General features: G+C 40.5%; 1 protein-coding gene across 4 annotated transcripts in view; it reads left to right on the top strand.

Moving 5' to 3' along the window:
- LOC124164342 (protein kintoun) overlaps window positions 1–27,091 on the top strand; it is a 103,409-nt gene that overhangs the window by 67,670 nt on the left and 8,648 nt on the right. For all 4 annotated transcript variants that reach the window (XM_046541622.1, XM_046541626.1, XM_046541625.1 and 1 more), the window contains exon 4: window positions 20,153–20,350. In XM_046541622.1, the coding sequence (XP_046397578.1) occupies window positions 20,153–20,350 (198 nt within the window). The remainder of the gene's footprint in view (window positions 1–20,152; window positions 20,351–27,091) is intronic.

The following is a 27,091-nucleotide window of genomic DNA, read 5'->3' as shown; positions in this document are numbered from 1 at the left end:
ACAATCTTTATCATCATCCAAGTAAAATGAGAGCTCAATGTCGATTGAGCACTATGAGGAAGAGGATACAATGTCCAAAAGTATACATCAGCATTGGCCCATATTCCTAGTTGTTTTTTAGCTATGCATGATATCTCAATTGTATGTTTGGTTGAAACTGGAAAAGCAGCCATATTATGTTGTTTAGATTAACTTGTGGAAAAGAGTGATAAAATTTGAACATGGTCACTGATAGACATTTCACTCTCGCTTCTTGAAAAGCTGCGGAGATATTATTTTCTCACGAAGTACATGTTTCACATTTATCACTTTCTTTAAGTAAGTAAATTCTTGCCTAATATGAAACTTGCATTTTACACATGTTAACTAGCTCGATTTAGACAAAAAAAATAATTAGGTGAAAGGAGCACCTGTACTCAAGATTTCACCATGAATGACTTCATTGTGTGTTTCCGAAAAACCTGGTGAATTTCTAAAATCACTGCAGTGTGTTTAGAAGAGAATGACATTAGTGTCTTACTTATACATCCACAATGTCCATCGAATTGTTCCACATGGCCCAAAGTAGAAGACTTATGTGAAGTGCCATTGAAAAATACTCTGTGCAAATTGTGACTCATTCACCATTTCCAGCCAGTAGCAGTGGGTGTTTGCACACATTATATGCCATGGAAGTAAACAAGATTGAACTTTCTTTCACTCAATTGATGTAACCAATCATTCAGATATGAACTTTTCACTGTTATGAATGCTAAGTAGAATGAAACTTCATTTTTCCCCCGTGAAGGTATGCAATCTTGGTGTAAAAGAGTCGAAAACATGCCTAACTTTGACATGCCTTAAAACAAAAAGTATAAAAATACTACCTTTTTTATTTTTTTAATTGAAAGCAGAGCATTTAAACTACCCGCTGATAAATTTTAAAGAAAATAAAAGGTGGCCTTTTTTAGTAATAAATTGTTAAATAATGACTAATTTTTATTGTTTAAACAAGTCCTATTTGTTTATTATTGCTTCAAATGACTTGCAAGTTATGCCATAATATGCATAAATGAATTCTCTTCAAAATGAAACTATAACCACTGCTTTATGGACCATGGTTCCTTAGTAATCAGCATTTATGTGATTTTTCATTTTTTACTCTGAGGCCTGACACCGCAATGTTCAAAGGACAGTAACTTTATGACGGTTCAGTTCTGAGCTGAGATAAAGGCATCATTATTCATCATAAGGGTACTGCTTTCACATATATAAGTTTCAGAGAAATCGGTGATGGTCACCTGACATGATTTTTCACTATCTGCCTGATTTGAGATGAAATGACCCTATAGCAAAATGTTGCTTTGCCGGAGGTGGAGCAAGTAATAGCCAATAAACCTATTGTCAACACCTATATAGGAACAGGATAGGTGTGGTAGCGGAGACATTTCTTTCCAATAAACTTAATCATAAATTTAGATAAAAGGCGATGTTGTTTTTAATCACTAAATTTCGTCGACTTAATGAAAAACTAGCCATTCAATTTACAAGTGCTGCACTAAATAAAAATCATGCAAAGCATGGCTTTACCAATCATTATTGTGATGCACAGCCAATGAAACCACTTTTCTGGGAAATTAGTGCATTTATGTGATCATTCTATTACCGTAAACTCTTGATTATACGAAGCAGGATATTACGAAAATTTTGATAATACCATAGAGTAAGTATATTCTAGAGGGCTCACGGCATAGGAGGAAATCGTATCGACTGTTTTAATTCTCAAACAGCGGATAGATGGCCCCGGAGTGGCGAGCAAGAGGCGAGAGAGACCACGTTCAAGGTCTTTTCCTGTCCCTTGCCTATCCTCTTTCCTTCCCGCCCTCCCCTCTTCCTAACCCTCCGCCAGTCTCCCAAGCATCAAAGAAAGGGAAGGCGATGTTTACATCGGGCTGAGAGAATAGGCTCACTCCTACCAGCAAGCAGAATCGGGCAATAGGCTGGGTCCTATAGGGGATTTTTTTCTCGCCTGGTGAGCTGCGTCTTACACGAATCTTCCCTCTGCTTGGCTTTCCTCATTCCAACTGAAAACAGTTTTACAACATGCAGCTGTAAATAAGTGTTTAAATTGTCTCATGCACTTCAAAGAATGCTGTCCGAAAGCCAAGCACAAGAGAGGGGGAATTTTCAGGGGGGTCCCAGGCCCTATAAATATATATTTGCATAACTAAACGAATAGGATATCAGTTAGATAGGGTCACGGAAGTATTCACTCCACCACCACAGTTTTTGATGAAATTGTGAGAGGAGATATGCTTGAATATCGAATTGATGTTGGAGAGGTTTTACATTTAGCAGTGTAATACTATGCGAGACAGAATGATTCCTTTGACGAAGTGCTACAGCCTTCCGCAATGCGTTACTGGAACATTGGCAAATTTGATACATAGATAATATCGCTGATGGTATTTTCATCTATATCTACATAATACCCTGCGAGCCACCTTTAGGGTGTTTGGCAGGGGGTGATCAATCACCAGCATGCAGCATGCAAAGAATTGCTTGCAAATTTTGTCGGAAGACATGATACTGAGCCACTTTGTGATACTTTCTCCACTCCATATAATTAGGCAAGGAAATATTACCTGTGAATTAGTTCTACACTGAAAATTTGATGCAAAAGCGGAGACATGTTTGAAGAAGGGGTGGGAATCAGGCATACAGAGTGGAGACAGTGGGAAAAGATACAAGTGAAGAGGTACGGGAAATCCACAGGGGGGGTTGAGAGGAGTAAAAAGAGGGGTAGGGTAGAAAGAGAGGTCGTTAGAAATGGAGAGGTGGCAGTAAGTAGCGAAGCAGGAAAGAGGCAGTGGAAAGGAGTAGCCGAAGGGTAGCTGAGAAAGAAGTGAGAATTATCAGGGGCACCGGGAAGGGATTGCAGGCTGAAAAAATGGTCAACACAATACGGAGAGAGAGAGGGTGGGCGGACGGAAAGAAAGACACTGTGGAGGTTGGAGTTGGTTAAGGAGTGGTTGAAGAAAGAATTTGACCATTTGTTTTCGGGAAGGGGCTCCTAAGGAGAGGAGAGTTGGTGACAAGCACTTGTTCACTGAGGAGAATATTTGTATTAATTTGTGCTATTTCAAATTGCTCTAAAACATCAAGCCTTGCACCCTTACTGAAGGGGTGTAGAAAATTCTGGTTGAAAATGGCAAGAATGTAAAGTCTGTTGCAAATTTTTGGTGAGAAGTGACGTTTCATCCCAATTTTCCTGCACCTTCTATGTTCTTTCATTCTGATGATGAAAATTCTGCCTGTTTGGCCAATGTAACACACGTTGCATGATTCACAATTAACTTTGTAAATGCCGGATTGATGGGTGGGTTCTACATATTTTGTCTTTGTTACGACACATAACTTTACCGAGAGTGCAAGGGTTGTAGAAAGAAACATTGAATTTATTTTTGGAGAATTTGTGAGCAAACCTGTTGGAAAGGTCTCCCACAAACAATGACCAGCACCAATTTTTAGAATTCTCTGTGATGGGGGAATGGAGCAAAGCTGTGAAATGGCTCGCGTTTTCTTCTTTCTCTGAAGGATTTTAGTTAAAGTATTTAAGCTGTAGCCATTTGAAATTGCAATTGATTTCATTGTGGAAAGTTCACAATTGAAATTGACTGCATTTAAAGGTAGATTGACCTATCTATGTAACATAGAATGAAAGGAGGATAACTTTTGGGAGGTTGGATGGCATGAGTAACTCGGAATAATTGTATCACTATAGCTAGTGTTTCTGTATACACCAAATTCATTTTTGTCGCCAACTATGGATATGGAGAGATCGAGAAAGTTTAGTTGCTTTATGGATTCTATTTCTATTGTAAAGGTAATACAGTAGACTCTCGTTATTGCGAAGTTCACGGGACCGAAAAACCGCAGGTTCGTAATAACAAAGTTCGTAGGAACGTTTCTTTTATGGATCTTCGAAAAAAAAAAACAGTATATTATAAACACGATTAAATTACGCGGAAGCATATATAAACAGAAAATTTGTTCCAGTGTTTCAACAGAAGAATGCAGCATGACACAATCGAGGGTTGATAGCTTCTCGAATGCAATAAATCCGATATACGAACTAGATGCGTTCCAAGACCTAGTTCCTAGGTTGATGAACTTACAGTCCGGGAGCCGAGAGTTGTCCAATGACAGACAAAATGGTCTAGGTCTGGGTAGAGGGCAAGGCTGCCAGGTAAGAAAGGGAAATGCTTACAAAGGATTCCGTGAAGAAAAGCACCGGAAAGGACGACGAGCGTGAAAGACCTAAAGGAACAATCACTTGTTTTGGTGTTTCCAAGAATGGGCTAGTTTTGGTGGATCAGGCTTATTTCGGTGCTCCTTTATGCATTTGACAACGTTTTATGGCTAGGCGAGGGCGTGAGGTTTGGGGGTCAGCGATTGGCTTTAAACCGTGCTGGCGCAGGGTTATCCCCCCTCCTATTGTGCCTTAATCGGACAACTCTCGCCAGCTGGACTGTATGTCAGTAATCGAGGAGTACGGTTATCCTGCAGAATGCAACACTGCATTACACGTATGCGCTAACTCACGATTGTGACGAACTGGTCTAGCGGGGCGTGCGATGCATCCGGAGCCGAAAAAATAGCTCCCCGCAGTGACAACGAACGGGCGAAACGCTGAACAGTTCCTAAATTCACACCGGATTTGATTATACCTTGTTCAGATTGTGATTACAGTGAGAGTTTCCCAGCACCACACCGTGTAGTATCGGCCAAATCGAAAGGTGCCAAAAATCAAAATTTGAAAATTTTGAATGCTCGTATCTCTGAAAATTCGTAAATCGAATGTGCATAGGAAGAGGACTAACTGTACATCCAATTTACGAACGGTTATGAGTGGGTCACCATGACTACACAGGAATGAAGCTAGTTATATGATGTTGCGTGAAAACTGAATAAAGAACCATAATTGACACTCTTAGGCACAGTACACGAGAAGAACTTGAAAGTGGCACGATTATTAAAACTTAAGTGTAGTGAATATCAACCTAAATGCCGTTGTTTATGCGTGGAACCTCATAATAAAGTTCATTTTTTAACCGCCGGGACCGGGACTGAGGTTCGTAATTTCGTAAAAACAAAAATTTCGTAGTAACGTTTCTTTTACTATAGCTTGGATAGACCTTTTCATCGGGACCAACGATTTACTTCGTAAAAACGAGAACTTTGTAATAACGTTGTTCGTATTAACTAGAGTCTACTGTATTAGGATGTTCAGCATTTAAAAGATACAGAAAATTCTCTAATTGTCTGACACTTCCGGTCCAGCGGCAGATGATATAGTCAACATAACGGTACCAGAAGATGTTGGATAAGATAGAATGCCCGAATCAAATAATTGGCGTTCTGAAGTGTCCATAAATATTTCGGCTATTACAGGTGAAAGGCAGTGGCGGCTGGTGGTAATTTATCTAGGGTGTGCATTAGAGCAGATATAGGATGATTTAATTATATTATGTTAATCCTAATCCATGAACGTCATATTTCGTCGTAATAGAATACATAGCAAGCAAAACATATCACTGGTACACTCTACCCTTAAAATTGCATGAACAGAAATAATATTAGCATGTATGAAAATAATTATTCTCAACACACCTTTACAAGTGACGGTAGTTGAAATTCATTCTCTTTTCCTTACACCCTATGAGGAAGTAGTGTAGAAAACGGCTATACAGATGGCTCTGTAGACGGACTAGGATCAGGATCCTGGGCGCAGGCAGTGTAGGTGGCGGCTACACCACTACCTGCTAGTCAGTCACCAAAAACATGCGCGTGCGCATTCGCATGGTTTTGAGTCTCTGCTCCCCCCCCCCCCCCCCCCCCCCCTCCCCGGCTTACCTCGTCCCGCCAGAGCTCCCTCAAGCGATCGCACAGACCGAAAATGCGCCCGGCATGATGCCACGGGATCGCATACTTGTAGAGCGGTGCATTCGAAAAGGAGATAGCTGTAGCGTTCGGAGGCTCATGTTTCTTGCATATGCAGACAGTACTTTTATCCTTCGCGTTGCAAAGGAATAGTTTTCTTTTATAATTTATTCATCTTTGGGTGTGCACTTGCTAACATGCGTATACGCACGCGCCTCCACTGGTGAAAGGGGGGACCATATCGCAAGGCCGTCAATTTGGTGATAAATATGCTGATTGTACAAAAAATAATTTTGACTGGCACACTGTTCCATTAGACAACGAAGTTCACAAGACACAGTGTTTTCAATGTTGTAGTCTCTCAGTAAGTCTCTCATAAGCAACAAGGTTGTTTGTATAGGTACAGAAGTAGATAGATTTTTTACGTCAAATGAAACTAGCTTGGAGTTGGATGGTAATGTGAGGTGTTGAAGTTTTGGTGACAAAATGATGGAGCTATTAATATTATATTTTGGTGAAAAACCAGGCAATTGCCTAAATATGATATTTAATTTAAGGGCTAACTTATAAAATTAGAGCAGGAAGATGAATCTTTTTTAGCACTTTTTTGGAATCTATCTGTTGGATTACGGGGGAGAATCACAAATGAGGTGTCCTCCAACACATTATCACATTTGGTGATGTATGAGACCTTATTACTGATTAGCACACTGTTCCTTTTTTCTGCTTTGGAAATAATCAAATCTTCTTATTTACCGTATAAGCGCGTGTAAGAGGCGCACCTTTTTTCCCAGAAATTGCAGCCGAAAATGAGGGTCCGCCTCTTACACAAACATCTTATCTTCCCCCCCTCCCCTTCACCGGCCGCAAGTCCAAGGGGAACTGAGTGGCCTTGGTTTTCAGTGTGAGTCAGTCGTCTGTAATCCTAGGTCAAAAAAAAGCGGCAGGCAGGGGAGTTTCTCCCTTAGTGACGTATTTTTAAAATGCTCCTGTTTGCTATTCTTGTAAGCATCGCGCCGTCACATCGGTACCCCAGAGGTGCACATGGAAAAGATCGCGCGGGGGTTTTTTGCTTCGGAGGGCGCGCTAAATTTACTGCCGCGAGTGGGCATCCCGCGGCATTTATACTGCATATAGTAATCGGTTATCAAACGTAGAGAAACGCGTATTTTTGAATGGCATACCTGGTCAATAGTCAATATCTAATATAGTAATAGTCAATATCGGCAGCCGGCCTCGGTGGCGGTGGGGTAAAGTCCTCGCCTGCCAAACCGTAGGTCGTGGGTTCGAATCCCTCCTGGGTAGGTGATCCCTATCCAGGGCATGGATGTTTGTGTTGTAATTTGTTAATACAGTGGAACTTGGATAATTCGAATCTCAAGGGACCAGCTAAAAACTTCGAATTATCCAAAAATTCGAATTAAAGAAGTTCTTATAACCGGGGAAGTAAACAATAATAACACGTTTTAAATGAAAACTATTAACTTTATTGATACTATTTGATCATTAATTTATTGAATAATGCCTATTACAGTAATAGTATACAATAAAAATAACTTTCAATCGCTCAAACGGCAACGAAATTAAGTAAACAATCTTAACTAACCTTAAAATGTCCTCAGCAATAGCTGAACTGCACTGCATGACTGCAGTTTGCAAACTACGCACGATTACCAATAGTCCATAGCGAAATAAAAGCAAAAATCTATACAGAACTGAAATATAAAACATCGATCAAAGAGAACTAAAAGTCTGGACACTATATTAACTGAATAAACAATAAACATAAATTTATAGGCCCTAACCTATTGTTTTACAAAAAAAGAAGAGATTTTGGCCTGTTTCTTTGAATTTAATCTCTCGGCCGTTATAAATGATGCTAAAACATCTAATGATTTAAATTGCACATCACCAACATTATTTCTGCTCTCCACAAATCGCCGAATTTCTCTCAGGTAGTCCATAGCGTCGGCTGCACTCGGTACTGGCGTTTCTTCTTCATCGGCTCGTGACCCCTCTATCTCGTCCCCCGATCCTTCATTATTTTGTGTCTCGGTGTCTAGGACTTCTGCTACGATGTCGGCGTCAGTTAGTTCTCCGCACACAGCGACATTCTCGTCCACATTCAGAAAGTCCTCGTACAAGATGATTGGATTGGGTGCCACATCCTCCCAGCCGTCGATTGGTAGAATTTCATCCAATTCCGTTCTTTCGGCGCTTTCTTCGTCGGTTTTAACAAAACCTGCCTTTTTAAAACAGTTTTTTATTGTTTCCGGTTTCACTTTGTCCCACGCTTGTTTACACATTCGCGATGCTTCTAAAATATCCAGCTTTATTTTGAGAGCGTTTCCTTCCCCGGACAGGATATTCTCAACCAACAAACCCCTGTAAAAGTGTTTTAAATTTTTTATGATCCCTTGATCCATGGGCTGGACAACAGAGGTCATGTTGGCTGCGAAAAAAACCACTTTCACATTTTCCATTACAGGTATGGTGTTGTGTGCCGTGCAATTGTCGATGAAAAGGAGAACCTGTCGATTTTCTTTAACAAACCTTTTGTCCAACTTCATTAGCCACTTCGCAAAAAGGTCACTTGTCATCCAAGCCTTAGAACTGCTGACATATTCTACTGGTTTAGACTTGACATTTTTAAAGCAACGAGGATTGGCCGATTTTCCTATCATTAGCAAAGGAAGCTTTTCCGAACCATCCATATTAGCGCCAACCAATAGCGTGATTCTTTCTTTGCTTAATTTCCCTCCGTGGCACTTTTCTTCTTTAAATGCAAGTGTTTTGTCAGGAGTGCATTTAAAAAAAAGACCGGTTTCGTCAACGTTAAAAATATTTCTCGGGTCTCTGTCCTGGATCATCTCTTCCAGATCTCTCTTCCACTGGTTAGCTTCCTGTAGGTTCACGGCCCCACTTTCACCACAGACTGCCTTAAACAAAATTTTATTGCTACTTAAAAATTCGAATTATCCAAAATAAACTTCGAATTATCCACGATGTTTTAGCATTGTTTTAATACAAAATGCTAGGGACCACGGGAAAAATTCGAATTAAAGAAGATTTCGAATTAAAGAAGTTCGAATTATCCAGGTTCCACTGTATTGGAAACCCTCGTTGTATAAGGCCGTTATGTGCTGTTTACGGGGGATGTGATAAATAAATAAATATCTGTCTTGCCGAGTAATTTCCATTACGCTGAGGACCTGATTTTCCAAAAATCATCTTCAGACGCTAATATGAGGATTATTGCAACTGAAAATTATATTGGTGTCAAAACCTGCACTTTAAAAAATTCGAACTAGTGTTCATTGTTCACTGTTGGACTAAATTGTGGATGGAAGAAATCAGAAATACTTATAAGTGAAGAGCGCGGAAGGAGAGGTCCAGAGGAAGGAGCGCGATCCCTCCGTCTTCGAAGCAAGCAACGAAATACGGAGGGGAAGGAGCGTGCTCCCTCCCCTCCGTATTTCAAGCTACGAGGCTATGAGCGAAGGAGCACGGAAAGAACACGTCCGATCTTGCATGTGACGTCGTTGCCTTCAAAGCGAAGGTGCGAAGGCGCAGCAATGTGATATACGCAGTTTGCGTTGCCTAAAGTTTCCAGTCCGTCTCGTCTTGTTTGAATGCGCTTATGCTACGCTTGTTTCTTCCGAAATTGTCCTGTTTGGAATATTTTGAATATTAGTAGCCTTGTTGTAACTATAAATCTTTGTGTCAAACAATTAGAGCTTAAAAAACTTGAATTCTGTCAGATATGCGTCGCGTTAGATCTCTTTCTTTTTTAGAACCTCGTGCGTGTCATGCAATTATCGAAAGCTATCGAGATATCTTCGGGCTCAGTAGATGACTCGCCTAGCATTTGGCCTCCATTAACTGGGAGATTGATCAAGGTCAGTTGGTGAGACGGGGTAGGGATGAAACACGTTTCCATTGTTCCCCTGTAACTTGATGTTTTCCTATTTTCCTGTGGGGTCTCGGAAAGGAAATAAAATGGCAGAGGCATTGGCTGATGGAGGACCGAGTGTGGTTCCGTTAAATCTACGACATGGTTATTATCCTACGGCGCTGAGATTGCCCCGATTGTTGTCCAAGCTCTTGGGAAGGTTCATGCTATGTGCCTGTCGTGTTTTGCCTTAAAATTTTCCACGGCTGCAATTCTATTGCAATACTCCTGCGAGAGCATTTAAACAAAATTCTTCGTGAATAGGACAAGCATCGTAGAGCAACGGCGTATGCGAAGAGAGGATCGGAACTCTTTCTACTCCCTCTTATGCCGCTATTACCGCCGCAGTTATCAAAATTTCCTCTTTCAATTAATATTGAAAGAGGAAAGTTCGATAACTGTCGAAATTCCGGGCGTAGGTACGTCTGCAACACCGTAGTATAAAAAAAATGCCGCCAAATTTTTTTCTTCATAGAAATGCTCAAAATAGGGGTGCGCCTCTTACACACGCTTATACGGTACCTTCTAATTGATTGATCAAAATCAACTTGGTTGTGATTAACTTACATATGGTGAGATGTACTTGGATTAGGAAAGGTATTACAATTATATCTGCACAATTTTGTTTGATGCCTACATTCTCGTGCCGGAGGGCTACTTGTACAGCAACTATGTCGAATTTTTTTTACATTATATGGAAGTGTTTTAACCTTCTAAAAACACATCACTAGTTTTTACTCGCCGAAAAATAAGTCCCTAACAATGGTGGAAAATTAGGGTTACACCTCGGGAAAATCATTGATAGATGACATTTCAGCCACTCAGAAGAAGTATCTCCGGAAAGGCTCGTCAACAGGTCGGTTGCAGTTCGAACTTTGGACTTAAAACTTTATGTTGCATGATCTCTGCATTCTCTTCAGGTTTCCACTGCGTCCGTTGGCTATTGGCGAGAACAGTTTCGACAGAAGCCAACGGACACGGTGGAAACCCGAAGAGAATGCAGAGATCATCTGATCAACGCCGCGAAAATCTTCGAACCTACTATATGTTGCATGATTGAAACAAATCCTGTATTAGTGTTGAAAATCAATGTTGTAATGGATAACTTGTTATCAAAGACAAAAAATAGGTTTTGGACTGTTACATTGTGTACGAAAAGCAATCAATATCTAATATACTGTAACGGTTAGCCACCAACCATTTTATTTTATGTTGTATGCTTTGTTTTGAACTCGCGGGCTATCGAATCGGATGATACCATGGCTGGTTTTCGCACACTGCCGTCCCTAGGGACGGCATAAAAAGGTGCGGCGGGTGAGGACTGGGGACAGAAAAAGGAGTGCAATGATGTTGTAGTGAGTGGTGAGTGAAATAATTTAAACCAAGGAAAGGAAGTTTGACACCGCGGAGCCATACGGACGCAGTAACGTCAAGGACAGAACGTAAAGTATCTGCACTCCATTCCCCCCCCCCCCCCCCCCCTGGGATTTCAAAATTTTCCAATTTTTTTTTATTTCTTGCAAATAACCACCTCCTTGGGACGTAGGCATCAGGGGAAGGGAGGACCCATTGAACGGGCTGGTTACATTGGCGCCCTGAACGTGGGGCTCGACGAGGTAGGGAAATACACGAATGACCCGGGTATGAGTCAAGAGAGCGGAGATAACCAAGGAACCGCATTTCACGGATACCGGAATAAGCCGCGTTCGCTCGATAGCGAAGAGGAGAAACTAGTGACGGGGTTTTCGGCCATAATGGACAGGTGGGAACTGGGCACTGGAAAGCAGGAGGAAAAAATATGAGAGGCGTCGAGAGGCGCGTCAGAGACAGAGGAACCAGCATTGAGGAGTATAATGGCGATTATACTGGAATGCAAGCGGGAAGTGAAAGACAAGGGGAGGAGAACGGAGGAAATGAGAGAAGAAATTAAAACTGAGATTCAGGGAATTCGGGAGGAGTTTTATGAGAAAGTAAACCTGATGTTCGAGAAGGAGAGGGCAGAAGTTAAACGGGAGTGCCGGGAGATGAAAGGGGAAATTCAACGGGTGAGAGCAGAAGCACAGAAGTCGCGGGACGAGACCTCAGCCGCTATAAGGGAGGCGACGCAAAGTCGAATCAGAGAAATGGACCAGAGGATGAGCGAAGTGGAAGGAAAAGTGGCGGTTATGGCATCGTCCCGTGTGGAGCAGGAAGGAAGAGAAGAACAAGGGAGCCGGGATGAAGCAGTGCAGGCGTTGAGGGCCGAGCTAGAAAAAGTGAAGCGAGCGGCGATGATGGTGATGCCCGCTCCGAACATTGTGGGAACTCCTAGTCGGATATCATTTCGGGGACGGGCGCACGAGCATCCCATCACATTCCTCAAACAATTCGAAGCGCACTGCAATCTGTATAACATACCCCAAAACCAGCAATCGCTGCTATTATACCAGCTGTTGGATGGGAGCGCGAAGACATGGGCTGATTCCCTTGCGCGGCTCCCGGACGACATTCAGGAATTCAGAGAGAATTTTTTAAGTCGTTACTGAAATAGTGCGACTCAATACGATTTTAAGGTGAGAGTAACGACGGGAACCTACCGGAGGGAACGGGGGCCTAGTATGCGTGACTATGCCACGGAAAAGATCGCGCTAATAAGGCTCTGTAACCCGCCGGTTGACGAAGGGGAAATAATCCACTTGTTAACCCGCCAGTATCCTCCCGCAATACGGAATTTACTGAAAAGCATGAGAATGGTATGCATCGAGGGATTCTTGGAATTACTAGGAAGATATGACCAGAGAGGGCAGAGCGAGAAAAAGTAAATTAAGCTATTCCAACCCAGCGGGAACCGGAGGGGAGGAGAAGAGAGGATGGAGCGGATGGAAGGAGGAACACAGGAGGCGGTAGAACTGAAGGTTTTTTCCAACCCAACGCGACTTCGAACGCACCCCCGGCACGAGAACCCGCGGTGGATAGGAGCGGGGCACGGCCAAGAGAAGGCGGTGGAGATTGGAGTACTCGGAGACAGTCTAATGCATGGCAGATGGCCCAGGTGACGGCGGAAACGTCCACCTCGCCACTGACTGATTCGGGAAACTAGGGAGGGTGGAGACGGAAGAGGCCAACGACTCCCACCCGATCGAAAGGCCCAAGGAGAGATGTGAGGCGAGAGTCAAGAGGGACAAGTGCCCAGAAATCGAAGTGGAAATACACGGAAGAAAGATTAAGGCGTTGATTGACACGGGGAGCAATGTAAATGCCGTGTCAGGTGGCGTAATTGTGGGGATGCAGGCTGCCGGAGTAAGAGTGCCTATGCTACCAATCACGCGTTCTTGGATTCGTAGCGCGGATGGAAGAAAATCCAAACCCATCACCAAACAAGTCATGCTAGCAATGAAAATAGGAGAAGCGGAATTAGAGGTTGTGTGCCTCGTGATTGAGAGCCTTATACGGCCTATAATACTGGGCGTCGGGTTTCTCAAAGACAATAATGCTGTGCTGAACTTTGCGAGCCACGAAATGGAGTTGGTTACGTCTTCGCACGGGCATTTAGTGGAAGTCTTCAGTGAGGGAGAGGCAGACGAAGAGGGATCAGTCACGCTAAAGTGTTCTACCGCCGTCATGTGCCCAGTACTCGCCGAAGAGATAAAAGCAAAAATAGAAAGCATGACTGACTTGGAAGAAGAGGAGAGGAGAAAAGTTTCCGCGTGCCTTCAGAGGCATGAGAAGGTGTTCGAGCGAACGGTGGGGCTGATAATAGGTTACGTCCACCGAATACGCTTATATGATGAAACTCCTTATAACCAGAAGTCATACCCCATCCCATTCGCCTACAGGGAGGAGGTGGAGAAGCAGATAGCCGAATTGATGGAGTTAGGAGTGATAGAGAAAGCGGCGAGCCCATTCAACAATCCGTTGGTGGTGGTCAAGAAAATAGATGGCAAGGTGCGAATTTGTTTGGACGCCCGCCGTCTCAACTCGGTTACCATTCCAGAAAGAGACGTACCGCCACGAGTGGATGATGTCTTGCAAATGTTTTGGGGTGCGAAGATATTTACGACGACGGACTTTACGAAATCGTATTTCCAGATCCCGCTGCACCCGGACGACCGGAAATATACGGCCTTTCGACTGGGGTCCTGTACATATCAGTTTAAAAGGGTTCCTTTTGGTTTAAAAAATAGCGGTCCCGCACTAATTAGGTATCTGGACGAGATTCTGGGGCCCAAGGTGTCGGCGTTTGCCACAGTTTACGTCGACGATGTAATAATCTACTCCTCCTCATTTGAAGAACATTTGAAGCACGTCAATATTATTTTTGAGGAGTTCCAAGCCGCTAATCTAACGGTGAACTTAGCCAAGCCACATTTCTTTCAAAAGGAGGTAACATTCTTAGGGTACATTATTAATGAAGGAGGGGTGAAACCGGACCCAGAAAGGATCAAACTGGTGCAAGATTTCCGCCCCCTCCCCCCGCAACGTGAAAATGTTACGAGGGTTTTTTGGGGCTATGTAACTATTATTCAAAGTCTTGCAAAAACTATTCCCAATTAACTGTGCCCCTACTGGGATTGCTTAAAAAAGGGAAAAAATGGGAATGGACCGCGCAGCATGAAGAAGCGTTCCTCAGGATGAAGGAAGCGTTCCTAAAAATAACCCTCTTGGTGCACCCCAATTTCAATCGCTGAATGGTGTTACAAACTGACGCCTGCAACTCCGGATTAGGGCTCACCTTATCGCAAGTAGACGACCAGGGAGAAGAGCGAGTGATTACGTTTGCAAGTCGGACCTTGAAGGGAGCAGAGTTGGCATATAGCACGACGGAAAAAGAAACCCTGGCGATCGTGTGGGCGGTGACAAAACTTCGCACTATACTCATGGGGCGGGAATTCGTGATCCGATCGGACCACAAAGCTCTCACGTTTCTCATGAAAGCACATTTGCAAAATCAAAGATTGCTGAGATGGGCGTTGACTCTGCAGGAATTCTATTTTAGGATTGAATACTGCCCGGGAAAGAATAACATCGCACCCGACTGGCTGAGTCGGAGCGCACAACTTTTGGAGGGGCGAATAGAGGAGAGAGCGAACGAATTTTTCATTGCGGCCTTAGAAATTGAAATACAAAGTTTTGCACGGGGAGATTGGAAGAAAATCGCGGAAGCGCAAACTCTAGACGAAAGAATTGGGCCCGTGATAAAACACTTGAAAGGAGAGGAGTTTGGTGGAGAGCGAGTGGAGACATTATCAAGGAAATGTCGATTGATTGGGCCTTACATATGCCGACTAACGGACCGCCGGAAAGGGACCTACAGGGTATGGGTGCCAACGGCACTGAGAACGGATCTTATTTGGCTTACCCACACAAAATATGCCCATTTCGGGGCGGGGAAAATATGTGCAATCATAACAGAAGCCTTCTACTGGGGGAAGATGCGCAAACAAATAAGAGCCGAAATAAAAGCGTGTGATATATGTCAAAAATCGAAATATCCCAACTGCCACTACGGCGGCCCATGGCACAGCATTTTGCCGACGAAGGAAAGGGAGTTAGTAGCAATTGACTTATACGGTCCGCTGCCGCGGGCGCGCCTGAAAAATCGATTCATCTTTGTAGTAGTGGACGTTTTCACCAAATTCGTACAAATCTACCCTATTAACAAACCAACCACGCAGAATTGTCTCCGCCAATTACGGGAAAGATATTTTACTTTATGCGGCCGCCCGGAGAAAATCCTGAGCGATCACGGCACACAATTTACATCAGCCCTTTGGGTACGGGAGTTGGATCAGATGGGAGTCCAGGCGATATACTCATCAATCCGCTACCCGCAATCCAACCCGGCGGAAAGGATCATGAGGGAGCTGTCCAGGGTGTTTCGCGTCTATTGTAACGACAAACACAGGACCTGGATCGGGCTGATTCCCCACATCAACGTGTGGTTCAATGAAATCCCACACGACAGCACCTTGGTATCCCCGTACGAGGCACAATACCATAAGAAACCCGATAGAGATTTCCGCGAAATTTTGGAGTCGCTGGGAGGAGCTTCCCTCTCATCAGAAGAAACAAGGGCGCTGGTCAGAGCGAACTTAGAGAAAAGTCAGAACAAAAGGAAAGGTGCGCAGAAACAAATGACTCACCAGTTCGGTGAAGGAGACTGGGTACTGCTTCGAACACCTGGAGTATCGGACGCAAACGCGGGAGTCTTCCACAATTTTTTTTTACTATTTTCGGGACACTATATCGTCCGCCGCGTTTGTGGAGTCAATGCGGCTCAGCTAATGAACTGTGAGGACGGTACACCCATAGGGGTATACAATTTTTTCAACCTAAGGCCGTACCATAGGAGGGCGGCAGAGTAAATAATCTCATTTCAATTATGAAAAATAAATCCTTCGCGAGTTTCAGCGACTCGCAAATATTTATTTTTGGGGGGCCATGAAACGGTTAGCCACCAACCATTTTATTTTATGTTGTATGCTTTGTTTTGAACTCGCGGGCTATCGAATCGGATGATACCATGGCTGGTTTTCGCACACTGCCGTCCCTAGGGACGGCATAAAAAGGTGCGGCGGGTGAGGACTGGGGACAGAAAAAGGAGTGCAACGATGTTGTAGTGAGTGGCACTCCATTCCCCCCCAGTGAAGACCCCTCTCCTCGTATACGGTGAACACTGTTCGTGTGTGGGAAAAGGGATTTTTTTTTTCATTTCTCTTTGGTTGTTATAACTTGGTCCTTTCATTGTTCAACAATTCTTTTTTGATGCTATAATAAATTGTTATTTCTGTATTGTAAGGTGGCTAACCGTCATTTCCATCCGAATCATCAGCGTATTTTACTCGTGGGCGAACCCCAACACCCATCTGGGATTTCAAAATTTTCCAATTTTTTTTTATTTCTTGCAAATAACCACTTCCTAGGGACGTAGGCATCAGGGGAAGGGAGGACCCATTGAACGGGCTGGTTACAATACATAGAATCAAATACAGTGGAACTTGTTTAGTACGTTTCTGAAGGGACCACAAAAAATGAACGTACTAACCAGGAAAACGTGCTAACAAAGAAAGTAGAAAATAGCAGTCGGGGTAATTGCAATCTGTGGAAAAGTCGACGTCATAATTACAATTACTCTCGGTAGTTCTCGTAGGATTGCCTTCCTGAACTCTTTTCACCTTTAAAATAAAGAAAATGGGCGCTACATTGAAAAACAGTACCATGTGAATAAAAATCACAATGTTTCATAGATTTCCCGAAGACAATTACATGAAAACGGCGTCTTTCTCCCGTGATTTATCCTATATATATTTATAGAAAGAAGAAAGTAAAGATAAGTCATTTCTTTTTTGTCACAGCGTACTCAGAGAATATAACAACAACCCTGAATATGTCAACGGGTTGTTTTTAAGCATCATAAATTTGGACAAAATTATATTAACCTTAAATTACGGCAACAGCCGTACACATTCGCTTCTGGAATAAAGCCATATCGATTGTTATATCGATCGATATATCGATTAATAACACGCAAGATTATTAGATAACGACGTAATTACAAGAAGATTTTATATTATACAGTTGAAATTTACTTTAAAAATTTGTATAATGTCATCTGCTTTCGTGTTGAGATCAAGTATTTTAAGCTAAGCTTCGCGTGGAGATCCAGAGCATCGTCTGCTCCCACAGCAGTAGCGCAGTAGTCAAATACGCACGTACTCCGTAGCATTGACGTCGAGTTTATGGAGAACGTGCAGTACTGCTTTAGATAAAGTTGGAATTGGATAAGACTCATTTCTTCATCATGATAACTCGTGCAATAGCAACAATTGCCCACTCGTGAAATTTGTGCGCTATGGGCACTCCAGAGGCAACAGAAGGTGAGGAGCTCGGGGTGGGGAAAATTGGGGCTTCTCATTGGCTGCAGTTTTGCATAGTCAGACATTCCTGATAAATGGCCATATTCATCACGCCATAAGAATTGAGAAATGCATTTGGATAAATCACAGTCGACGAGAGATATGTAGAATGAATGCAAGAATGTTAATGGCTAGTAATAATAAATTAAATCATGAATTCGGAGCTTTACGACCCTTAAGAAGATACTGGAGAACGAATTGCGGGTTGCGTCACGGCTAGCAATTGAGCGTACTAACCAGGAAAGCGCAATTTTTTCAAACGTACTAACCAAATACTTGTACCTGTATTTTGTTCCGATGGTACCGGGACCGAGAGAAATCGTCGTACTAAGGAGGAAAACGTACTAAGGAGGAACGTACTAACCAAGTTCCGCTTTATTTTATAACAATTAATGAATGGATAACTCAAGATTCTAACGCGATAAAATATTTTAGCCTACGGATTAGGATTCCCCATGAGGCCTACGAAGCAAATTTTGCTTGCACTTCCACAAAACTGCATAATAGGAGGTTTAATTCCGAAAAAGGGGAGAGCGGATAGTTTTGAATAGCCATATTTTTGTAGTGCCGCAACAACTTACAATCGGAATATGCCAAAAATACTCCATTCGATATTGCTGTGTAAATGCTCACCGCGTTAAATGTATCTTTGGTTATTTCGTTTTTCGGCCCCTGGGAGAAGGGATTCATTCATATAATGACGGCAAGAATTTAAGCAATGAGTGAACCCGGCCCCAATGGCAGCTGCTGTTTGTTTTACTTTTAAGAACCTCAACTAAATGTAAACTGACTAACACTTAAAACAAAACTTTCCTCAAACAACAATGCGTCTTGTTATTGACGAGACGACGATTATCACAACTATGATTAGAATAAGGTCTCAAGGAAAGACGAAACCATGCATCAGATGATCCCCGGCCCCATAAGACCCGAAGTAGAAACCTGGTAGAGCCGAAAGAAACCTTCTCATTTTCGACGTGGTAACAGAATGGGCCATTGCTCATCCAGCTATCAAGCAAACAAATCAAGGTCACCGACCACCCCTATTCCCAAAAATGCTACTGCTGATGCATACCTCTTTGTGTTCTTTTGCAGTGGCGCGCTTAAGAATTCATTACCAAATACTTTTAAGGTTTAGTTACCAACTGTGGTGAAGAGGCTATGACCGTTAGCGAAAGGCACACAGTGCATTGTTTTTCAGTGTAGAGATCCAATCTGGCATTCCTATTTTATTGTGATATTCTGGCACTTGGTGTTGTAAATAACATTTACACTTCACCAAAGTGAGGTATTTCCAAACTGAAGTCCTGAAGCACACTATGCGAAATGTATTTCATTCGATATGTTGATCGTTCAACGAAGCAATGAACATCAATAAGATTTATATTGTCTCTTGAAGCGAAAAAATCTTCCCTCACGGAAAATCTCTTCCTCGTCAAAACAACAGCTCACCTCGCCAACCCATCTGATGGCATAACGATCTCCTTGGGAGGCGGGAGCTTTCAGCGCAGACCCAGGCCAGTAAGGAAAGCCTGACGAGGTGCGGCCATTGAAAATTCTTAACTCCCCTTGTAATCGAGATAAAGTTACAATACTTTCACAAAAAATAAATGTATAGTTTTGTCCAAATTTCATATGCAGCATATATGGACCTATATCATAAGATACGAAAGTTAGCAGGCAATTGATTTTTACCCTGCAAAATTTCAGATTTTTCGTCCGAAAGATATATAAACACACATAACAACGTTGAAACTGAGTTATGGACAAATTAAAGTTTACCAGTATGGAAAAAAATGTGCAATAAACGTTTCCTGCAGTTTCAACTTTATACTAAGAACAGTCTGCCGGAAAATGGATTAGGAACATAAACTCAGAAAAGTCAAGTAACTAGCCGAAATTCGAGAAAATATTTTTTATGACAATTGTTATAAACAAAATCGAATAATTAGTGTCTCCACTAAAAGTAGCAACCCTTTCTGCTTCAGAATACATTTTTAGACTTGTGGAACGAGCAAATTCAAAAAATCGCATAAAATTGTTCCTAGCCATCTGGTTAATTGTTCCAGAACTACACCAAAAACGTGTACGATTTTTTTGACGTGTGGTGAGCCCTCTATATATACTTACTCTATGATAATACGAAGTGAAATTGTGGTTTGAAGGGGTGTTGCATCAACTTAAGCTTTAATTTAAAATTTTGGATCCAGACTCAATGTCTTCCGTAACTTTGGATCCAGTGTATTTCATCTGACCATTCCTAGTGGAAACCTTCTGTACTACCTACACTCACTATCCAGAGAAATGTAATTTGTGAAATATTTCTCAGATTTCTTTCCTCTGTTTGGATTATTTTCTTTGCTTAAGTTATCTTGTGTTGTAGTCTTTCAGTGACCCTGAGTTCAGTTCGCTCACCTCGGTGTCCGAAGATCTACAGGAAGAGGGGGGAACTAGGGATGAGAGTGATAGCTGTGCTGTTCTGAAAGAACCGGGTGAATTCAGCAATGAAAGAGTTCTTTCAGCCTCTGAAAAGAGGAATTTTTTCAAAGAAAGAACCCTGTCTGAATCTAGTGTGGAATCTGTGAGTAGAGACCATTTAAATTATTTATTTATAGCTAGTGACCTTGAAATTTTGCAAAAAATTTTTGCAAATATTTGAGAGAATTTAATTTTTTTATTTTCATCTCTAAAGCATTGATAAGTTAAAGTGTACCATAATATATATGTAGTACTAAGGAAATTCTCCTAAAACTCATGGAATTGGGCAGTTTTTAAGTGTTACCATAACCTTTTGAGTGAAAATTCACCTTTTTTTTTTTAAGTCAAGCAATGATAGTTTGAGGTAAGAGTATAACATTCTTTAAGTGTAATATCTAAATGAAGGTAAAGTTTTGTGATGAAAGTCTTCCCATTTGGTGATAAGTTTGCTTACTTACGCTTAAATATTGACTTATTAAGGTGTCTTTAAAGAAAAGTGGTGTGTTCACTTCATTCTACGCCTATGCCTGGGGCTTAGTGCAATTTTGAATAGCGCTGTTGGACCATTCCATGAAAATAGGTAATTCTTGGAAAAAAAATATTTTTATAAATGTAACTTATTATGGCATGACTTTCTTCTTATATTAAGAAGTATTTACTAAGATTTCAGTTAAGTATGGTTTAATACGTAGGTAATCTTGGTTCAAAGTTGTCTCTCCATTAGCTGTTCAAAAATTACCTTTTTCAATTGTTGTGTTGCCATACTAATGCTGGAATAAATGCTATTTGTATTTGCCTTTGCTATTATAATATCAAAATATATATTAACATATAAGATCTTTTATCGCAAAGTTATTTTTATTTTCTGTTTACATAATGTTAAAACAATGTTTCAAAAAATTATTTCATTGTTCTGTACTTAATGTGAAATATATAAATTTATATTTTTTCAGCAAATTTCTAGACAGGCAGCTACCCTAACGATTTTCTATACAGCTTTTGTGTGAAATTAAATGATTATTATGTCAATGTAAAAAAAACTAATGAAAGCTAATGTTCAGTTTCTCTCTGTCCCATATGAAATGTTACGTATGGGACATTACACCAAATAATGTGCAATATACGTAAAAATGCATTTATTATGTAAATTTATTACTACATGAAAATAAGAGTTAACTCTGAAGGAGAAAATGAAGCCATATTCACATTTACGCCAAAAAAGTCAAGGTCTACGGCAGTGAAAACTAAAAATTGTGCTCAGGGCACTCATGAATTTTTCAGCGAGGTTGGGGGTTTAGCATTGGTTGGCAAGAAATTAGGTTTATATCATGCACAAAGGTTAAGAAAACACTTAGCTGTTTCACAAAGTATAATATATTGCGACCGGTTTCGATACAGCGTATCATCATCTGGCCATTTTCTGCAGAATGCAGACCGGTGGCCCGCTCCGGCCACCGGTCTGCATTCTGCAGAAAAATCGCTCGTACCTTCATAATTCTCATTTCTATTGCGTGATACACTATATATTTTTATATTTACCTATAATACTTCTTTTATTAGGCAATTTGAAGTGATTTCAAATCATTAATATTTATTTTTTCGGTTTAAACATTTTTTTAGCTGTCCAAGGAACTTAACGGTATAAAACCTCAGTTTTGAAAACAGTTATTGAATGAAAAAACATGTTATCAATGAGTTTATTAACAAAATTAACATTGCTGGTTGAGTCTTTGAATACTATAAATTGGGTTTTTGATTGCCGAGTATGACAGTCAGAATTTCATTGAAGCCAAAGACCTACGTCGCACCTAGCACATTCTGGGCACGCGCGGGAAGAATATTCTTCATAAGAACATCGGCATCTATCAAACGGGGCAAATTGGTTATCACTGCCATCATACTTTATATCATCAGACTTTCTATGATTGGTTGCACTCGATAGGGAATGTTAAACACGACCACCAGGTCTGGGAAAGGTACATCTTCGTTACAAAAACACTTGTGCAATCTCTCGCCTAAAGGCTTACTGCGGTATATTTGAACCAGAATTTTCCATGCAGATCCAGGCATTTACAACAACTGAAGCATCAAGGAGGAAGATAGTTTCATGTGGACCATCACCATTTTTTTCTTCTGATGACATTCCTGTACCTGTTGATATTTTGATCCGTGAGATCAGTTCCGCCCAACTAAATATTGTAGCTAGATACCACTGCTGGCTGCCTAATTTGTACCATTTTTGAGGTAACACGCGGGAATCTCGTGACCTTTGTGAATAGGTGTACTTATTGGCAAGATGACTTGGCTGTCATCACCGAATAGTCATTCTATCTCACAACAAAAATATTGTCGTTCTTCTCCCGTGCGAAAGTATGGGAGCAGCTGCACTGCTTAGATAGCTGTTTTTTCGATCAATGGGTACTACTTTTGGATGTTCTTTTTCTCAGAACTGTTCCAGTACCCTCATATCCTTGAGATTTTGACTGACTTATGAGAGGAAGGCTAGAAAACAAATTGTCAAAATAAATGGAAAAGGTAAGATTTATTGCTTGCTGTAGTTAATTGTCCAACATGATAAGCAAATAGGAAGAGCATTTACCTACGAATTTATGGTAGTTATTTTTTTCTTCAACATTCAGTCCCTGCTGTATGCTGAAGTCCACCAAGTAATATTGAGGAGTATTCAAGCACCATACTTTAAAGCCGAAACTTAAAGGTTCACCCAGTATGAACTGTTTGCAGCCACGATTGCCAAAATATTTTATCATGGATTCATCGTATTTTAGCTCGGGGGTTGGCTCATAGTTTTCCGAACAAACATGCTTGATCATATTTATGAATGGCCTAAGTGTGCACATTTTGCCTCTGTTATCTTGGTGATTATTATTTGCACAGTGATAAACCCTTATTATATTTTGCAACCTTGCGAATGGCATTATACACCATAGTGTGTTTTGGATGTCATCGTCACTCTCCCAAAAATACTCTTCCTGCAGACAGCAATAACCACTCAGAATAGAAAAGAATAGAACAGAGAAAAATAAATTTCTTCCGTAGTGAGCATTTTGGAAACCTCAACAAGGGATTTACCGGGAAATGCAGCGAAATTCATTTCGAGGAATATATTCTTAACGGATGACACTTCATCTCATGCCTATGCGTACGCCATGGTCATTTTGCTGTCTCCTCTATCCCGTTCAAGACTGAAACTGACAGAGCTTGTAATGGTTGCTTGTTATCTTTCGCCTTGATTGTCTCCCAGCGACTTACGACCAGGGATTGGACTTATTTGGAAAATTTGGCCACGAGTTCAATGTGGTCGATGTGACCAAGGTTCAATCTACTTTTTATTATTTCAAAGTATTATATGCGGTACAAAGCGCTTCACTATGAGCTTCACCATTGTATTTATCAAACATCCTTTCCCCTTCCACCATGCCCTTGATTGTTGGCTATGTATACCAGTGGTAGAAAATAACCCTACCATTCTTCATACTAGATAGTTGAACAAAGTAAAACGCAAGAACTATGAATAAAAGTGTGCAATAGAATAAAGTGTATTTTTTGTACTAAAAATTAATAGAAATAGTACAAAAAATACAGCAAAAAATACTTAATTCGTTAAAATTCGATGACATAAGAATAAAATGAAAGGTTGACAAAATACTTAGCGTTTTACATCGAAATAATTTGATAACAGACCCAAAAACGACGTTTGTAGCGAAGGACACCCGCCAAAAAAGACACCCCCGGCTGCTGGCTAGCGTGCCCATATGGGATCACCCAAAAATAAATTCAAATTGCTTGTCTCACACGAAAGAAATCACAAAAAGGCTGGCAAAAGAAACCGAAGTTGACAACATTCATTGTTAGGATAAGATTAAATGCATATCCAATTATCAAAAATAAAAGGGAAAAAATCGCATTTACTGAAGACACTTTGCCATTTTTCCTCTTTTGCCTCCTCGAACAGAGTGAGTAAGAATACATATCCTGCCACAGTCAACTGCTGGTATAAATGCTGGCCGTAAGCACACGAATCAAATAAAGTGATACATTGTAATCATTTTTGGCGAAGACGGCATGTTTTATAATGTTTGGGTCGGAATTTATACGCAATTCTGTAGACGATTGCAGCTGTGCCCACGCTAGCCGTTCAAGGGTAAAGACTATGAAGTACTAGCAGAGGAGGAGTGGGTGTTGAAGGCTGAAAGTATGCAGTGTAATAAGCAGGAGAAAAAGTGAAATTTGAGGTGTGCAAAGAGGGAAGGAGGCTGGAAGATGAGTGAAGTGGTCAGACACGACTGTTTATCTCACGTACATTCTCCAAGGCAGGGAGGGAGGAACTCAATTTCTTTTTTCTCACTGTATGGTAGACCTCAGGTGTGAAATCACTGAGATAGTTGTTCTCAATTAAGTGTTTGGTTATGCTAGAATCTGCAGTTGCCTTATTTCTCCTCCTACAGTGGTGAAAACTAAACAATATGTAAATTTAACCTTAGTGATGCTAAAATATGAACTCTGGTATCATTCCCATTGTCTCTTTTGTTAACACTATACTTAGTAGAAATATTTTTGAACATACATAATATTTTGATAGCTTAATTATATTATAATTAAGCTAAGTTAGAACAAGTTAAATGATCATGAGAATAATGTTTATAAACATATTCTCTTCTTTTATTGTAATATGCTTATGAACTGTATTAGATAAATGTGTTTTTGACCATGTTAACTCTACATATTTTCAATAACTTTTAACTTGTAGTGTACAGTGTAACACCCTTGTCCTGTACAAAACAAAAGATAAAAAAACTGTAACTTAGTTGAAAATGTTTTGTTAAATAATGTTGAACATATTTACTTGAAGCATGCTTTATAAGGTATTTGCAAAAAAATCGCACAGCATTGTGAAAATCCTAATTGAGCTGAAGTACCATTTTTCATAACATGAGCCAAACAAGTGGTTGACCCAGCTTGTCCCGTACGTAACAGGCACTTTTTCTCTTGTAACAGTTACAACAAAGGGTTAAGGCCAAAGCTATCACTTGAAAGTAGTTTACGCCTACATCTAACAATTAATAGCAGTTTCAATAGAAAACAAAAAATATTAGGAACAGAAAAAATTATTTTAAAGTTGTAAAAATCTGCACAAATCTCCCGTATGTAACAGTGGAATTTCCAAATTTTGCTGTAGTGAAAAGTCCTTCATTGCGGAAACATCCCAGTGCTGCTTAGCCTGATCAAGTAACTTTAATATGGTTTTCTTATCGGAAATTCGTTACCAAACACCTATGTTACCGGGAACGAATCCCTCCTATCTTTCCAATTTAAAAATGGTCTCAAATAATGCAAATTTAATTACCCTAGGGAACATGTCATCCCTTGCACTAACCCAGGCACCCACCCACCACTTTTCACCACTTTTCAACAATTTCAGCCCAAAGGTACAAATGTTCACTTTGCCCAGATCCAAATTTTATTTTTCGTCATTTAGACTTAGAAGTGTTACATTTTATAAGAATATTATCGAAATAAGTCTTTACGCACCAAAATTTTTAAGTTATTTAAGATTTTTTTTGCCCAGTATAGGTGCTCGCAGTATTTTTTTTGCAAATCGCCCATGGCAACTTTTTGAAGTCTTTTTTTTTTTCCAAAGTATTTCACATTTTTTATAAATGGAGTTGATTTATAAGGTTACAGGTTATGCATGCAGGCATTTTCTTAGTTTATTATTTGGCATTTTTTAATTTTTCATGTTTATAAACTGCATGAAATTAAAATATGTAACGATATACAATATTTATCAACAGTGGATTCTTAAATATTTACCATATTTAAAATAATTTAAGTGTTAACAATTTAAATTACAAATAATTAAAAATATAAATGAAACACGGTATTGTACAATTTTACGATGACAGTGGAGAGGGATCATGAGTGATGATCTTGGAAGCACGCTTGAGGCCAGGTTCTGCAGGGCAATTGGTGCAGAAGGTGGTGACAAGGGTCTTACTCCCAATCTTTGAACACTGCCTGCGTTGTTGTTGGACCTTCTCTTGTTCCTCTTTTCGAAATTCTTCGGAATTAATCATAAGGAGGGACCCTGTGATAAAGGCTAATTTCTTCCGGTTTGGCCTTTGGCAAAGGTATCTATTATAGACAACTTGAATGAGTCCAAGCTCAGTTTTTTCGTGCCAGGCTTCTGTTCCGGGAGATAGGAATTCAAAAGCATTTTATGCATTACATGAATCCCTAATCTCTTGAATCATTTTAAAGTTTTATGATTACAGGGAGAATATGCCATAGTTGATAATTTCAATACCCCCGTGAATCTATTATATGGCGAGATAGGTTTCTTGCCACGTTTCAAAATAAGCATACTGCAGAAAATGTTAATCCTGGTGATCTTGTTCCGATTTAATATGCTCTATATATTGATTAAATATTTGTCTGTTATATTTTCAATCAAAAGTATTAAACATGCTGAGGGTGCCTTCCCCTCATCTGCAGCTGAAAGATTGCCACAATAGGAGGAGCACTTCTTTCTAAAATTAAAATCTCCTGAATTTTAATTGCATGATTTAAAGTTAGTTTTATTTCTTGTCAATCAACATAAAAAATCTTTGTTAACAATAAAAAAATATTAGAGTAAAAAATTTGAGACTCAAAATAATAGAACTTACTTGTATCACATAATTCCTTTCCAAGTTCCTGGAGCTCAAAAAAAAAAAAAAAAAATAAAAATCAAACAAAAGACGCCAGCACAGGCAGGGTTCGTATTACAAAGACAATAAATAAAAAGCTTCAAAAGAAAATATCAAGTTACTGGAGAATAATAGAA

The sequence above is a fragment of the Ischnura elegans genome, chromosome 8 (genome assembly GCF_921293095.1).
Source record: "Ischnura elegans chromosome 8, ioIscEleg1.1, whole genome shotgun sequence".
NCBI classification, from domain to species: Eukaryota; Metazoa; Arthropoda; class Insecta; order Odonata; family Coenagrionidae; genus Ischnura; species Ischnura elegans.
Note: the sequence above shows the minus strand (reverse complement) of the source record. Positions and strands in the feature narration are given on the sequence as shown.